The following is a 16,567-nucleotide window of genomic DNA, read 5'->3' as shown; positions in this document are numbered from 1 at the left end:
TCATCTTTTGGACACTAAGCCAAAACAAGGGACTCAAAAGTGATTTGAGATCATTGTTTTGATGTACTCAGCATAAACAATGATTCCCTGGCCTCCCAGGTGAGGAAGAAGTTATACCATGGATGTGGCTCATGGCAGATGAGGACCAGTTGGAGGTTTTGGATGGTTACTTCCCAAAGCCTCTTCTAAATGGACCATGTGGGAGTGGCAGGAACCCAAAGACTGTGGTGAGTTCACAGTGCTGGAGATAGCTCTTCCCCACTCCCAAGAGCTGACGGCAAACTTTCAACTTCACATTCTGAGACCTCACATCAGTGGCTTAGAATTGGCCAAGGTAGGGGAATTGACACCATGGAAATGGTCAAACACCATAAACCAGGGATTTGTCCATTACTAGCACACCGTTGGCTTTGGGGGAATCCAATCCTCAGAGTTTTGCGGGTGGACAATTTGACCGAACTTTGGGTAGATTTCTAAAGAACAAAGCATGAATAGTCTCTCTTAAGTTGTTCCAGATTAATAGAAACTCTATCATGCTGATGTAGATTTTCAGAATAATGCAAACTAAAATGAGAATTTTTGAGTTTTTGGTTCTAAGCTTCATTATACCTTTTGGTGAAAATTTGCATCCTGAAATATAATCATGTAGTGATCTAAACCACAGAGAAAACCTGAAAGATGCTAAGATTGTCATTGACAGTTGGGAGCAAACCTGTATTTTGTTCTGATTTGAGACTCTTAAGGTCAATCATGTATTCTTTCATTTTCTAGAAAACATAGGCTTAAGACACACGGATGGACCAAGGTGTAAATGTTGAAGGGTCATCTCTGGGAATCTAAAAAAGATCAAAAGAAGAAAGATAGTTGTTAATAAAATGTTATTCAACTGAAAATGCTGTAATTAAGAAGTCAAATTATTATTATTTTGATACAGAATCGCTCTGTTGCCCAGGCTGGAGTGCAGTGGCATGATCTTGGCTGACTGCAACCTCTACCTTCTGTGTTTAAGTGATTCTTGTGCCTCAGTAACCTGAGTAGCTGGGATTACAGGCATGCACTACCATGCCTGGCTAGTTTTTGTATTTTTAGTAGAGAAGGAGTTTCACCATGTTGGCCGGGCTGGCGTCAAACTCCTGGCCTCAAGTGATCTGCCCGCCTCAGCCTCCCAAAGTGCTGGAGTTACAGGTGTGAGCCATGATGCCTGGCCAGAAGACAATCATGTTTTTTAAAAATGAACAAGTCAATGTCCATTTTATTAATATCAAAAGTATATAATTCTCATATTTGTTTCAGTCCTTGAGTCATAAACCTCCTTATTGTCATAACCTTCTTTTTGGGATAAGATGCCACTTGCTCAGAAGCCCTGTAATTTTCAAGTCATAACGTGCAATCTAATTTTATACCAAAGTCTCACTTAGGGCTACAGTAAGCAGTTCAGTAGAGGACTAGGCTCAGATGCTAGTTCTGGGTATATTTTTAGCCTCTGGAAAGTGGAAGTGTATTCTGTGATTACAAGGCATATCAAGGTGTGCCCAGTGACTTGATATTTTCATTTAAGTTATTTTTATTAGTTGGCTTAACAAATACTTTCTGCATGATTGACCAGATCAGATATCTAGTTAATGCAATTTGGTTACTGAGGTAATCAAAATACCACAGCAGCTACATTTTGATAAAATGTTTAAAGAAGCAACCTACCATGTCCATTTGCTATTAACACTGGCTCAATTGAGTGTGTTTTTCTTTGGGGTCTGAAAGAATCAAATCATAATTTGAAGAGGCTTGCTTACTTTGCAGTTGTTAAGAAGCACACACGGAGGCTGGGTGCAGTGGCTCATGCCTGTAACCCCAGCACTTTGGGAGGTGGAGGTGGGCGGATCACAAGGTCAGGAGTTCGAGACCAGCCTGGTGAAACCCCGTCTCTACTAAAACTACAAAAATTAGCTGGGCGTGGTGTTACACGCCTGTAATCCCAGCTACTTGGGAGGCTGAGCCAGGAGAATTGCTTGAACCCGGGAGGCAGAGGTTGCAGTGAGCCAAGATCGTGCCACTGCACTCCAGCCTGGGTGACAGAGCAAGCCTCTGTCTCGAAAAAAAAAAAAAAAAAAAAGAAGAAAAAGAGCATATGAAGTGGCAGGTGAAGGCAAAATGAGAATTTTCATTGAAAAAGATGAACCCGCCCTGTAATATTGTCATGGTTATCAGATCCATACCAACAACCTGAAAGTCCATGACTACAATAGGGACCTCCCTTACCATGTCGGTGAACTGATCCACACACATCATCCGAATCATCTCAGGGGTTGCCGGGCTACTCAGGACGAAGGTCTTGGCTAGCCCCCTCTCTCTGCGGGCAGCAGCCACTGTGTCATATATGGCAAACAACACCGAGGACCCCAAGAACATTCCAGCCTCACCCAATCCCTGAGAGAAAAACAAAAGGCTGTCAGGAATGCATGGTTCTTTTAGGACTAATTTGTGTACACACACACACACACATTCTTCTCTGGCTTTATAATCCTCAGAGTGGAGTGCTTCCAAATTGCCAGAATCAAATTCCCCTGCATGGTGATTTGGGTGTCCACCTCAGAGTAGCTGGTAAAAATGCAATTTGGTTACTGAGTTAATTAAAATACCACATCAGCTGATGTGAGGGGAGGGGCTACAAAGGCCCATTGCCTTTGGTGCCCTTATGATGTTCCAACTCTGGCTCCAGAACATTTGTGTCTAACTCAAGGGCAAAATGAAACAACCACAACCTTTGTAGTTGAACTTGAAAGACAGTGAGAGGTGGTTGCCTCTTTTCGTGTGTGTTAACTTTGCCGGCATAGATTGGATGCTTTCGAGTTACCACTATGGTGACATTATATTTCAAATGATTCACCAATGCTTTTTTGTACTGATTTTTCTTTTTGCTTTCTTCCAGGTGGTCTGGTCTGTGATCTGTGTCCAGGGCCCTGGTGGAGGGATGAGACAAAGGCCGGAAGCAGATAAAGGCTTCCCCAGGCTTTGGTTGTTGTCAAAATTCCAGGTTCCTCTGAGGCAAATATCGAGGGAGAAAGGGGGCCGGTAGGCAGAGGGGTTCCTCTGAGGCTGGAAGAAGGGGTGAGAGTCGAGGGGTCTGGCTCCCTAGTTGGAGCAGAACTGGCAGGGAGGCAGCTAGACCCCAAGTGGCAGGGTTGTGTGCTGTGTTGGGCCAGCTTAGAAATGCCCTTGGCCAAAGTCTGGTGTAGAAGTGGAGACAGAGACCACTCAGACAGGAAGTCTCGCTTTCCTAGCAATCGTGACCTACTCCCAGGAAAGAGGGAATACTCTGGAAATCTGAAGTTAAAGTTACCACCTATCTGTCCAGATGTGGGCTCAGATCAGAACATAAGTTTGGGAAGTTGTGTTTTTTCTCACACTTGTATTTGAGAACCGTTTCTTGCCAAGGTCTTTATGGGCCAGTTGAAGGCCTTCTGCTCCAGGGAGCATGGCACCAACACCTCAGGTATCAATGGCTATGAACACCTCAGAGGAAAAAGTCAGGAAGAAAGTTGGTTAAAAGCCCGTTTTGACTTGGAGAGGGTGTGGAAGAGGCAGTGTCAGTAAGAACTGTGTCTGGAGGACAGGTGGGAAGGGTGCAGAAAAGCTCTGCGTGGATGGAATTTGCCTACAGTGTTAATTTATCTCACAATGGCACTTAGCCTCATGAGCCAAGTTGTTCATTGCCTTATTGACCCTTGTTTGATTTAGATTTGTTTCTTGATCTCTAGCAAAACATGAAGACCCGGCTTGGGCTTCTGGAGTCAGTGTCACTCTGCCACAAGCATGCTTTTCTTTTCTCTTTCTCCTTTTGGGATTTGCAGTTCAAAGGACATAGTAAATTCAGGGGATGGTTTTATAATTTCTTGAAAAAGGAGGTTGTTATGGGGTGAACTGTGTCCTCCTCAAATTCATCTGGTGAAGTCCCAATCCCCAGCATGCAGAATGGGACCGTATTTGGAGATGAGGGCTTTACAGAGATGATTAAGTTAAAATGAGGTCATTCAGGCAGGCCCCAATCCAACATGACTAGTGTCCTTATAGGAAGAGGAAATTTGGACACGGACACACACAGAGGGAGGATCATGTGAAGAAATGGGAAGAAGATGGCTGACTACAAGCCAAGAAAAAAGGCCGTGGAGAAAACCAACCTGCCAACACCTTGGTGGTGGACTTCCAGCCTCCAGAACTGTGAGAAAATAAATTGTTGTTGTTTAAACCACCTGGTCTGTGGTATTTTGTTATGGCAGCCACAGCCAACTAACACAGAGGTTTAAGTTCTTACCTTGGATGAGTAGATGGCTATGGGATTTTGGGAACGCACCAAGGTGACATAGAACTCTTCTGGTATCTCAGTGATGGTGGGGATTTTGTAGTCATCTGGACTCTGAGAATAAAGCACACCTTCTGGGGAGTATTTCAGTTCTTCTATGGTATAGAATCTCATGCCTTGAATAAATGCTCCCTCAATCTACAGCCAAAAATTTCACAGGTTATAGGATATAACCTGATATTGGTTGAATAAATATTACAGTGTGAATAAATGTGGAGCTCTGGATCATAAGAAGCCATTCTTTTTTTTTTTTTTTTGAGATGGAGTCTTGCTCTGTCACCCAGGCTGGAGTGCAGTGGTGAGATCTTGGCTCACTGCAACCTCCGCCTTCCAGGTTCAAGCAATTCTCTTGCCTCAGCCTCCTAAGTAGCTGAGATTACAGGCGCCCACCACCACACCCTGCTAATTTTTGTATTTTTAGTAGAGACGGGGTTTCACCATGTTGGTCAGGCTGGTCTCGAACTCCTGACCACGTGATCCGCCCTCCTCAGCCTCCCAAAGAGCTGGGATTACAGACGTGAGCCACTGCACCCAGCCAGTAAGCCATTTTTGAAAGCCATTTTTGAACTGGTGCCTGCAACCTTGCTTGGCCTCATCCTTGGGTTCCCCACAGTCTGGGTGCCTGACATTGGCTACTTTCCTGCTAATTCTCCAAACCTACCAGCTTCTTTCTCATCTCTGAGTCTTGGTAAATACAGTTTCTCCTGACTGTCTTCACCCCTTCCCACCTCAACTTGTCCACCTGGCACACTCCTATTCCTCTTCCATGTTTCAACTAAAGGATTAGGGCCTCTCTGGTATCTTAAGGTCCTCCCAGCACTCCCTGGCTGGATTTAGGAACTGCTTCCTGCAGGCTCACTGCACCTGGAACACACTCCTGCCTGTGGCGGAGCTTGGAGGGCATTTCATTGTTCACCTCTCACTCTCACTCTCCTCCTCTCTCCCACTAGCTTATGAGCATCTCAGGCTTGGCTTTCTTATATTCTGTTCTTAGCATGGTGCCTGGCACATAGGTTCTCCATAAATGTCTATAGAAGTAGGTGAAAAAGAAGTTAACATTGAGGGAATACGACATAGAATAAATAGAATTAGGACACTGTAATTCATTATATCTGGATTTCTCGACTTTTTTCCCCCTCCCCTTCCCTCGTCTTCCCTCCTCTTCCCTCCCCTCCCCTCCCCTCCCCACTCCTCCCCTCCCCTTCCATTCCCTTCCCTTCCTTCCTTCCTTCCTTCCTTTCTTGAGATGGAGTCTTGTTCTGTCACCCAGGCTGGAGTGCAGTGGTTCGATCTTGGCTTATTGCGACGGCCGCCTCCCAGGTTCAAGTGATTCTCCTGCTCAGCTTCCCAAGTAGCTGAGACTACAGGTGTGTGCCACCATGTCTAGCTAATTTTTTTATTTTTTTCAGTAGAGATGGGGTTTCACTATGTGTTGACCGGGCTGGTCTCAAATTCCTGACCTCAGGTGATTCCACCCACATTAGCCTCCCAAAATGCTGGGATTATAGGTGTGAGCCACTGTGCCCAGCTGACTTTTCTTTATGTTACTGAGAAGAGTAGATCATGCTAAACAGGGTAGATTGGAAGAAATAACTATATTTATTAAAAGCCATGATGAGCTCTATTTACATACATTTATGCTCCAGGAAAAAGGTTGCTTTTAAAGCGGCCTTTTACAAAAATCGGAGAGTTCACAAATTGGAAAGTTAAAGTTTCCATTTTATTAAAACACAAAATGTAGGAATAAGGTAAGTAAATTTAAATGCTAAATTTAGAAATAACAATGCGTGTCTCTAAAGGAATAGATAAAAGCCCAAGAGATTCAGCCTAACACACTTCTGGTTTTCTTTCCTTTTCTGATGGGGCAAATGTGAGGTTTCCTGATCATCTTCCTTTTTGCCTTTGCTTAAGCAATAACAAGGCAGGAATTAGCTGGGAGGAGGGGAAGAGAAATGGGGAGAGGAGGTAGGGCCTGGGGCTAGCAGTAGTTCTCAAACTTACAGGCTTGAGAGCAATTTTTACCTAACAAAATTGTGCTAGGCCATAACAGCCTGGCACAGTTATGATGGAGTACATCTGGGCCTGGGGTGGGCCCAGGAATTTGTGTTTCCAATAAGCATTACAGGTGCTTCTGTTGCAGTGTCTAAGGGCCATATTTTGAGAAACACTGGGGGACCAATCAAATTGTCCTTATAAAGCCCATCAGCCCAGCTAGCGAGGTAAACCAGTCTCTTAGGACCTAGGATGGTGAGAAGCTGCTGGCAGATGAAAGCACCATATGTCAGAGTTTGACGCCAGGCTATTCAAGTGCTCCCAATTGCTACTCAGGTGCAGACTGTAGACCAGCTGTCTTGGCCTCACCTGGGAGCTGGTTAGTAGGTCTAGGATGAGCCAATGCGGCTGGTCTGTTGGCCCCACTTTGAGTAACAGGGCTAGAAAAAAGCAAGGCTATGCCAATAGCTGGGAAAGTTTCAACGCCACGTTTAAAAAGACTTTGAGTGAGTTAATTTTATTTATTTGCAAGATAAAAATCAGAATTAAATTCAGCAAGCGGGGGAAATTGTGTTTAAACATTTCTTTTTTTCTTAAATTTCTGTAAGTTGTATAGTCTGTTTAAACTCAATACTAATATGAACACTAATGTAACTTTATTTTATCGATGTAATGTTCTAATTATGAACATATCAATGCTAATTGAAGAAAATTTAGAAAACACAGAGAATCATAAAGCAGAATAAATCATACATATTCCTGCCATGTAGGTAAACCAATAACTTTTTCTTGAATTTACTTTCAGTATTTTATCTATGTGTGTGTATGTATGTGCATAACATACAATATGTATTACAGAATACTTGCACTCGATATGAACAAGGTTTAGAGCATGGCGGGGTGCGGTGGCTCATGCCTGTAATCCCAGCACTTTGGGAGGCCGAGGTGGAAGGACTGCTTGAGGCTAGGAGTTCAAGACCAGCCTGGCCAACATGGTGAGACCCCCATCTCTACTAAATACACAAAAATTAGCCAGGTATGGTGGTGGACACCTGCAATCCTAGCTACTCAGGAAGCTGAGGCAGGAGAATCACTTGAACCCGGGAGGCTGAGGTTGCAGTGAGCTGAGATTGCGCCACTGCACTCCAGCCTGGGTGACAGAGTGAGACTCCATCCCCCCAAAAAGGTTTAGAGCATGTTGGGAAATAGTATTCTGAATGAATAGCTGCTAAATGGGATTGAGCAAAAGTCCCTGTGGGGTGGTTCTGGAATCACACACCTGTCCAATATCCAGGGCTGGGTTTATGCTGAAAGCAGCCTCCATGAAGATGTCGGTCCTAAGAAGCTGTGCCAGAGAAAATATTACTTGTTTAAAATAGATGTTTACTAAAATTATATACCTGTCCCTACTTTTTCATTGGGAGGATCAAGTTTATTGTTATTTACAACATTGATTATTCTTTACAGTGTTAGTGTTTACACTGAAGATGGTGGAATAGAAACATCAGTCTTTACCTTATGAGCCCCCGTGAGACAGTCGACTTCAACCTCAGAACAGGCTGCTCCATAAACATAATACGGGTAAGCATTACCCTCCCCCTTCTCCCAGTCCATATTTGTCTGGTAGCCTCTGAGAAGAGAAATCAGGAGTGAGGAGAAGAGGCACTTTCCCCCCTCGTGGTTGGATCACCCCAAGGTGCGAAATCTTGGAGATGAGCAGAGCAGAAGGGCTGACCCACAGGGGCTCCAGGCAGCGTCTGCACCCAGTGGCTGGAGGCCTCCCCACCTTCTCCTGCAAGGATCATGAGGTCAGGGCCGCAAGGCTCCACCGAAGACACAGGGAGAAGACCAGCCGGTATTGGACCCCTGCCCTCCAGTGCACAGTTCCTGGGATGGGCCAGGGCATGTAGAGACAACTATGGTGTCCCGTTGGGCTGCTGAACAGCTGCTGCCTCTGGATAGTCCCCAGTCCCTGGCCCTCCCCCAGATCTCCTTCCCTACCCTCCACGATCCCATGACTAAGGGGTTAACACTGGGCACAGCAGAGCTCCGGCACTATCTGGACATCTGTCCAGACTGATGAATGTGCATCACCCCTGCCCAAGTGTAGTTTAAACCAAAGTAAAAATGCCCTTTACTTGAAATATCCAGTAGCTGAGAGACTGATGGATTCTTCAAAGGCTTTTGCAATCTGAAAGAGATGATGAGTTACAAAAAAATACAAATTTGGGGAAAGTAATGGAAATGCCTTCCATGCTAGGCTTGCCCTCTCTTGTTTGTCCCAAGGTCTGCACCCACACTTCCCTGTAGCGAGACTTAGGCCTGGGTACAAGCCTGGGTCATGCTTTTCAAGAGAGGTTCTTAAGGGCAGCTGCTAGCTGTACTCTGGGACTCTGTGTTTTGTAGGGCTGCTGCACAGTGTAAAGTTTGTTATTTTTCACACTTTTTGCATTTTTTTTTTGATTTTTAAATTAAAAAAATTTTTTTAGACAGGGTCTCGCTCTCTCCCAGACTGGAGTGCAGTGGCCGGATCTTGGCTCACCACAACCTCCACCTCCCAGGCTCAAGGGATTCTCCTCCCTCAGTCTCCCAAGTAGCTGGGACTACAGGCACGTGCCACTACTACCTGGCTAATTTTTGTATTTTTAGTAGAGATGGGGTTTCACCATGTTGGCCAGGCTGGTCTTGAATTCCTGACCTCAAATGATCCACCCGCCTCAGCCTCCCAAAGTGCTGGAATTATAAGTGTGAGTCACTGTGACCAGCCACTTTTTGGCTCTTTAAATTAGGAGAGGGCTAGGCTATATTTAGGTACTTCTATATAGGTATGTACATAGGCATTTTTACCCTGCTTTGTTCCCAAATAATTTAGCTGTCTCAATATATGATTATGTCAGTTTTCCTGCTGGAGTAAACTGTACAGGAGTGGGGAATAATAATCAAGATGGTAATAATAACTATTATTATTAGAAATTCAATAATCCTTTGATCTTAGGACGACTATTATCTCCATTGTACAGGTAAGAAAACTCCACGATCCTGAGGCTATGGTCTGAATGTTTGTGTTTGCTCAAAATTCTTATGTTGACATCTCAATCCCCCAGGGTGAGGGTATTAAGAGGTGGGGTCTTTGGGAGGTGATTAGGTCAGGAGGGCAGAGCCCTAATGAATGAGTTTAGTTAGTGACTTCATAAAAGAGGCCCTAGAGAGATACCTTGCCCCTTCCATCCTGGGAAAACACAGCAAGAAAGCCCCATCTGTGGACCAGGGAACGAGCCCTCATCAGACACCAAATCTGCAGAGGCCTTGATCTTGGACTTCCCAGCCTCCAGAACTGTGAGAAATGAATTTCTGTTGTTTATAAGCCACCCAGTCTACAGCATTGTTTTTTTTTTTTTTTTTTTTTTTTGTTTTTTTTTTGTTTTTACAGCAGCCAAACAGACTCAGATGGGGTAAGTGACTTGCCCCATAGGCTAGTGGTGATGAAACAGGGACAGCAGCCCTAGGTATGCCTTACTTTAGAGCCCATCCTGCTCTTATGCTTAGTGAGAAACGAGGCTCTGAAATAAAGCCAGGTTTCAATGTATACAGTCATCTCTTTTACCCTTTTGAAAAAATAGAACTAAATGCCAGTACATGCTTTGTTTCTTGAAGGGGCACCACCCTTCAGCCCATGCGTCTAGGACTGTTTCCTATCTGGATGTAGTTGCCTTTCTGGAAAGGGATAATGTAGAGAACTCACCCAATCCTCCCATTTTCCTTTAGGGTTTTTCCTGATGATGGGATGAAGACGGGCCATAAGAGTTTGGCAGGCATTCTAAAAATAAACATTTGAAATGATGTCAGAAATAAAAGGCACAAGGAATAGCAAAATGTTAACTCTTTAAATTGATTCAAATGCAGACCATCAGTTTGGTGAACCTGCTTCCTAGTCATCTAGGCAGGGTTTCCTAAACTTAAGTAACACATGGAATCTCTTCAAAGGAAAACACATTCTGTGAATACTGCAGTGTTGATTTAAAATTATTTTTATTATAATGTTGTAATATATGGTAACATGAAGCTGGGTAGAGTCTCCTTAGAGTTGTAGCTCTTTTATAACTAGAAAACAAAAACATAATCACAGAGGGTGCGTACCCATCTACACGCCAATAAAACTCAGAATAACAACATTAATTTAGTTGATCCATGATGTTTTCTGGAGCTAAATTGCTGCTTGGAATATGGAAAAAGTATTGACTGCTGTGGCACAGGTACTTTGGAGTTTGACATGCCTATTATGTGCTAGTGGATGGATCGATTTTCTCCCCACTCTTCTTACTGAAATCACCCCTATATTCATTTGCATTTTATTTCTTGCCATCGTCCGCTCTCCATGGGGCAAGGAAACATCATTTACATATGAAGTCCATCTCTGCTCTTGTTGCTTTGGCACAAAGCATACTCTTGGTCCCGAATGCGGACAGAGATCTCACAGCAATATTCAGTGATAAAGCAGTCATTTGGATGATACGAAATATACCTGTATATTTTAAGTTTTAAAAGTTTATCATTAAAACGAACATAAAAATTACTGAAGTAAAACCTTGGATTCCTGAGATTACACCTGCTGACTCCTGAGTGTCTGTGAACCCCAGCATGGCTTCCACTTGTAATTCCCGTAAAAATCCATTCAGATCTCTGCTTTTACTCATTCATCTCAGCCTCAGAATGAGACCCCATCTCAAAAAAAGAACCAAAAATAACAACAACAACAAACCAAAAAAACCCCCCTCAGCTTCTGCTGTATGTTTCTTTTGAAAATCTGATGTGATTGTTGGCTGAAAAAAATCTAGAAACTTGGGTTGCTGTGAGTCTTGGTGAGCCTTGAAAGCTCTTCATAATCATCCCACCATGCAAGCCCACCGAGGAGCCGCAGGCTGTCTGAAGGACACGCAGAGGACCAATCTTCACCCTTTGCATTCCAAGGAGCACTCTCAATCTGCTGGGTGCGTTTCTGCCCAAGCCAGATGGAAGCCAGTGTACGGAAAGGCTTCTGTTCCCTTTAGAGTTTTCCTACATCTACATTTTTGGACTCCAGATGAAGAATTTTACTTTGTTTCAAAGGTGGCTTGGCAATGTTCACATAGTCCTAAAAGAATTTTTCATGTCGTAATTTGAACTGTATCCATTGTAAAAACAATCTTATTCTTACATGCATTTTTTTTTTTTTGGTGCAACCATCACCACTATCTGTTTCTAATACTTCCTTATCAACTCCAAAAGAAACTCTAAAACCATTAAGCAATAACTCCCTCCTGGACCCTACAACCTGGTCCCTCCCTCCAGCTCCTCTGACCTCTAATCTCCAGGTTTGAAAAGGAACTCATCTATAAGGCCTTCCTGCAAAGGGTGAAGTGCCTCAATAGAAAGAGACTGGAGGGGACTTGCCGCTCAGGTGGAGCTGGGGCAGGGCACAAGAGGCTAAAGCCAGAGGAGAGGCCCTGCCCATGCCCAAGACGCCCGGGAGGGACTCTCAGAAGGCATCAGATGTAACATGGCCAGATTACACTGATGCCAGCCAGGTGAGGTCTTTTCTGCTTTTTACCTCTATGCCCTTCTCTCCTCTGACTCTACAGGGGTCTGAAAAGTAGGTTAAGAAGCTGGAGGGGAGCACAAAAAGTACAGGGAGGGAGTTGGGGAGAAGCCACCTCCACCCCCTTTCTACCTGCAGACCCTGATGGGAGGTAGCAGAGACACTGCAATTTGAAGTACATTTTGGAATTTTGGACTAGACATTTTAATTATTGAAATGAGGTTATTTCTGTGAATAAAAGTGATCTGTGGAGTTTTAATGATCTTAGAGTAAATAGAAAGCTCTAGGTAGATTTTATTCAGGGGAAAGAAAGGGGAAGCCCACAGAGGGAACTTGAACCAACCTTGGGAGGAGAAGGCGTGAAGCTGTTTCCTGCAGCGTGCCTTGGAGCATCACATGACACTCTTCACAGTAACAGTTTCATGCATTTATTTACTGTCTGCCAGAATGTGATATTGCTACACCCCTAGTGCTTAGAACAGGATCTGACACCTGGTAAGCCTCAGTAAATGTTTGTTAAACCCATGCTGAATTAATAAAATAATTGTGAAGTCACACAAATTTATGACTTTCATATGATGACTCATCAAAAATCATCATCAAATACGGAAAATTTTCAAAAAATGTTTTTGTTTCCTCATTTTTTTGGGTGTCCCTGTCTTACCATGCCTGAGATCATAGCTAGTTGTTTATTGGGTGTCTCTTTGCATCGTGTGCTTGCAAGGAAGTTAACATCTGGATGAAAGGTGAAAAAATGGACTCAGTCATTTACATGGTTTTATCAAAATTTGAGTTTTCCAGAGCATTTTCCTTGAGCAGGTTTCTCTACTGCAAAACTTCTCAGAGCCTTTAATATGCAATATGCCTCAGTGGTGGCTCATGCCTGTAATCCCAGCACTTTGGGAGGCCAAGGCGGGTGGATAACCTGAGGTCATGAGTTTGAGACCAGCCTGGCCAACATGGTGAAACCCCCGTCTCTACTAAAAATACAAAAATTAGCCAGGCCTGGTGGCAAGTGCCTGTAATCCCAGCTACTTGGGAGGCTGGGGCAGGAGAATCGCTTGAACCTGGGAGGTGAAGTCTGCAGTGAGCTGAGATTGTACCACTGCACTCCAGCCTGGGCAACAGAACGAGACTCCATCTCAAAAAAAAAAAAAAAAAAAAAAAAAAGGTGCAATATGCCTTAGAAGCCTCTGTGAGTGGGATACAGTAAGCATGCAACATTTTCCAAATCTGTTGACTGTAGAATTCTTTGTTTTTTCCACCAAGCATTTCATGGGACCACTATCCCAAGGAGCATACTTTGGGAAGCCATGGTTCATACGATATATGAATATATTTCATAGGCTCAAAGCTTCTCTTTTCATCCAGGTGCTTGTCATTTTGTGGAGATGATCTCTATGGGTGACTAATGGCCAATCAATAGTTTTCTAGTGGAGAGGAAGGTAGTGGTGGTGGCTTTACTCTATAATCCCTGTAATCCGCCCAGCAATTCTATGAGGTGGGTGGTGTTCATATCTCCAGTTTTGCAAAAGAGGAAACAGATACCTAGAGAGGTTAATGACTGGCCTGAGCCCTTTGTGGAACCAGGATGGGATAACCCTGCATTGCTCTGGTATGCTGTGGTGAGAGAAGATAGAGAGTCTCAGATAAGATGAAGGGAGGTTGCTGAAGGTGCAGGTTTTCACATGCAACAGAACATTAACTATAAAAACAGCTCAGCATGGCAGGAGGAGCACTAAATGGGAGCCTCAGAAAACCTGATGCGGAGCCTTGGCTCTGTCAGTCATTAGCCAAATGTCCTAGAACTTGACCTTTCTTGGCTTCGGTTTCATCTTCCACAAAAGAAAGGATGGGACAATGTTCTTTCCAGCACTGTCTTTGAGTTACTGAGAAATGAAAGAAAAGTCACCTGCACAGCCTTTCCATTGATGTCTGTCCCCATTGATCCCAATGTGAGGACGCCATTGGACACTGTGACTGTGCTTGTTTCAGACAGGTGTATGTATGACTGGGGGATATTGAGTTCATGACTAGCCACCTGCCAGAATCAGAAGAAAAACATTTATTGCATGGACTTTAAGCCTCTCCCCCAAATTAAAAGTTACAGTCTTTTTAGAACTGAGTATAAACCTGGCTATTCTTCTATAGAGACAAACATTTTAGCTGGTATCTTGAGTTTATATGTAGATTAGTGCACTAGAAGACTTTAAATGGCACTGTTAAAGATACATTCCTTTTCAGCGACATGTGGCCAACCAATGCCTTCTTTTAATGCCACTCTCATGGAAGCCATGTGTCAGGATGTTCACTCTGGGACATGTAGTGTAGTAAGACAGGTGCAGGCAAGCTCGAGGCCCTTGTCTTAATATTTCTCCTTCGTCTTCTCCTTGTGGTTTACAGATAATTTAACAGATTATGTTTCCTTCATGGGACATTTTGGAGGCATAAGGGTTTTGTTGTGAAGAAGCAAGATATATTCAAAGAAGGCCCTGTGGGTTTATGTGATTTCCTAATTCCAAGTATACTATTAAATAATATTCTTTCCTTAAAGAAAATGTCTTCTCTCTATCTCTCTTTGGGAGTGAAGCTTTGTTTCCCATTCACGTTTTTTAATCAAATGTCTTATTTCACATTTTAAAAAAGGGGAAATTTCTTATTTCATATTTTAAAAAAGGGCAAATTTCTGAATGCAGTAATCTCTTGCTCTTTCAACCATATTTGAAACATTTTCTTAAATTGGCACACATAAGGGCCAGTCATGTAATGTTCCTAAGTAGATTGTTAATTCTAAGAGCGTAATTTTTTATCCTACTAAATGCATTCACTTCTAATTGAGGATTTGGATGAACACAGTATTGCTCTGAGCAGTTGCCAGAAAGCTTACAAGTATCTTATCTTTGAAATCTGGAATCACATTTTTCAGAAGACCTGTGGACTTGATTCTGTTGTATGCAGGAAGAACAATAGAAAATATTTCCTTAATTCTAGGCCGAGCATGGTGGCTCATGTCTGTATTCCCTGCACTTTGGGAGGCAGACGGGGGTGGACTACTTGAGCTCAGGAGTTCAAAACCTAGGTAACACGGTGAGACCCTGTCTCTACAAAAAATACAAAAATTATCTGGGTGCACTATAGGTGGTGCACACCTATAGTCCCAGCTACTCAGGAGGCTGAGATGGGAGAATTGCTTGAGCCCAGGAGGTTGAGGCTGCAGTGAGCTGTGATTGTGCCAGTGCACTCACTCCAGCCTGGGCAACAGAGTGAGACCCTGTCTTAAAAAAATAATAATTTCCTCATCCTAACACTTATTTCCCTCACTCCCCTGCATTTTTGCCTTCCTAAAGTCAGAAGTCTTACAATTGACTTGTGCATTTAGTGTGATGGTATTTCTCAAGAAAAAGCTGTTAAGTTGAATGTAACATGCGTATTCTTCTATATTGGAGAAGACAGATACTGATCTCACCTGAATCATTTTGGTATACAGGCCTTGTCCCAGTTCATAGCCACCATGAGTCACCAAGACAGAGCCATCTAGATAGATGTGAACGAGAGCTGCCGCCTGGAGGGAAATAATTATACCAGTTTGGAAATTGATACAGCCAAATGTTGTTGTGAGTGTAGCCTAGGTTGCTGGATGAACAATCTTGTTTCATTAAGTCAATCTTTTATTTTTTCTTTTACAATTTAAATATCTTTATTTCATTAAAAATATTCCAGAGAATACTATATTATTCTGGAGAAGAATGCTATTATTAGTGGCTACAGACAACCTCTTGCAAGGCTTCAAAACCATCAATGTAGATAGATGAATGTGTTTATCGCCCATCACTCCCGTCTTCTGCCTACTGGAGGTCTTGTGTGGTTGCCTTGGGAGCTGCCTCTCCAAAGCCCCAACCCACAAACATTTGATAATTCTTCCCTCCTTGGGTATGAAAATTAATTTTAAAGCAAATATAACTCACATGAGTACATTTACAGGCACAGCCTCTTCTTGCTACTAGAGGAACTGGAAGAACCTTGAGGTGTTTTAATGGTTTCCAAACACTGATCTTTTAGAATCACATGGCTGGGGTCCCATTCTGGAGATTCCAATTTCGTGGCAGGAATGACAGGTTGGAGGTGAATTCCAAATACCCATTTTTTTTTTTTTTAAACTCCCAGGTGATCTTAATGATTGGCCAGATTTGGGATCCACTGATTTGTCCAAATTCTTTACTTTGCACATGGGGAATAGAAGCCTAGAGAGGGGGAGACTTGGTAAAACTCAGCTGTCTGATTTGTGGTAAAATCAGGACTGGAGCCCACAGCTCCTAACTTGAGCCCAGTGATCTTGGCGACCATGCCATGCTGCCTTTCAAACTAATTGCTGTTGTCCATCTCTGGGGCTGGTGGTTCTGATTGAAGAATCTATAGAATGTGCATGTGGCTCCAGGGATCAGACGGCAGGAAGAAGGAGGCTGGCTACGTAGGGTGGTTCTGCAAGTGGCTGGAATCTTTCTTTAGAGCAATCCCCATCATATGCTCATGCACGTAGCCAGGATCCTACTTCCTTGTTGATGTCTGTACCCCTGCCCCCAAACATTCAAATATCGACGAACTCATCTCTTCCAGTCTCCAGAATATGACACTGTATTTGCAGA

The 16,567-nt window shown here is 43.4% G+C and overlaps 1 protein-coding gene across 1 annotated transcript in view; it reads right to left on the bottom strand.

The window, feature by feature from the left end:
* Positions 1-782: 782 nt before the first annotated feature.
* The window catches only part of LOC104670351 (aldehyde oxidase 4-like), a 71,478-nt gene continuing 55,693 nt past the window's right edge, over positions 783-16,567 (bottom strand). Inside the window, 9 exon segments of the mRNA XM_010373554.2 lie at positions 783-836; positions 2,257-2,424; positions 4,310-4,495; positions 7,629-7,694; positions 7,865-7,979; positions 8,488-8,540; positions 10,092-10,166; positions 13,837-13,965; positions 15,391-15,486. Coding sequence (XP_010371856.2) covers positions 783-836; positions 2,257-2,424; positions 4,310-4,495; positions 7,629-7,694; positions 7,865-7,979; positions 8,488-8,540; positions 10,092-10,166; positions 13,837-13,965; positions 15,391-15,486 — 942 coding nt within the window.

Source organism: Rhinopithecus roxellana, chromosome 14 (assembly GCF_007565055.1).
Source record: "Rhinopithecus roxellana isolate Shanxi Qingling chromosome 14, ASM756505v1, whole genome shotgun sequence".
NCBI lineage: Eukaryota > Metazoa > Chordata > Mammalia > Primates > Cercopithecidae > Rhinopithecus > Rhinopithecus roxellana.
Note: the sequence above shows the minus strand (reverse complement) of the source record. Positions and strands in the feature narration are given on the sequence as shown.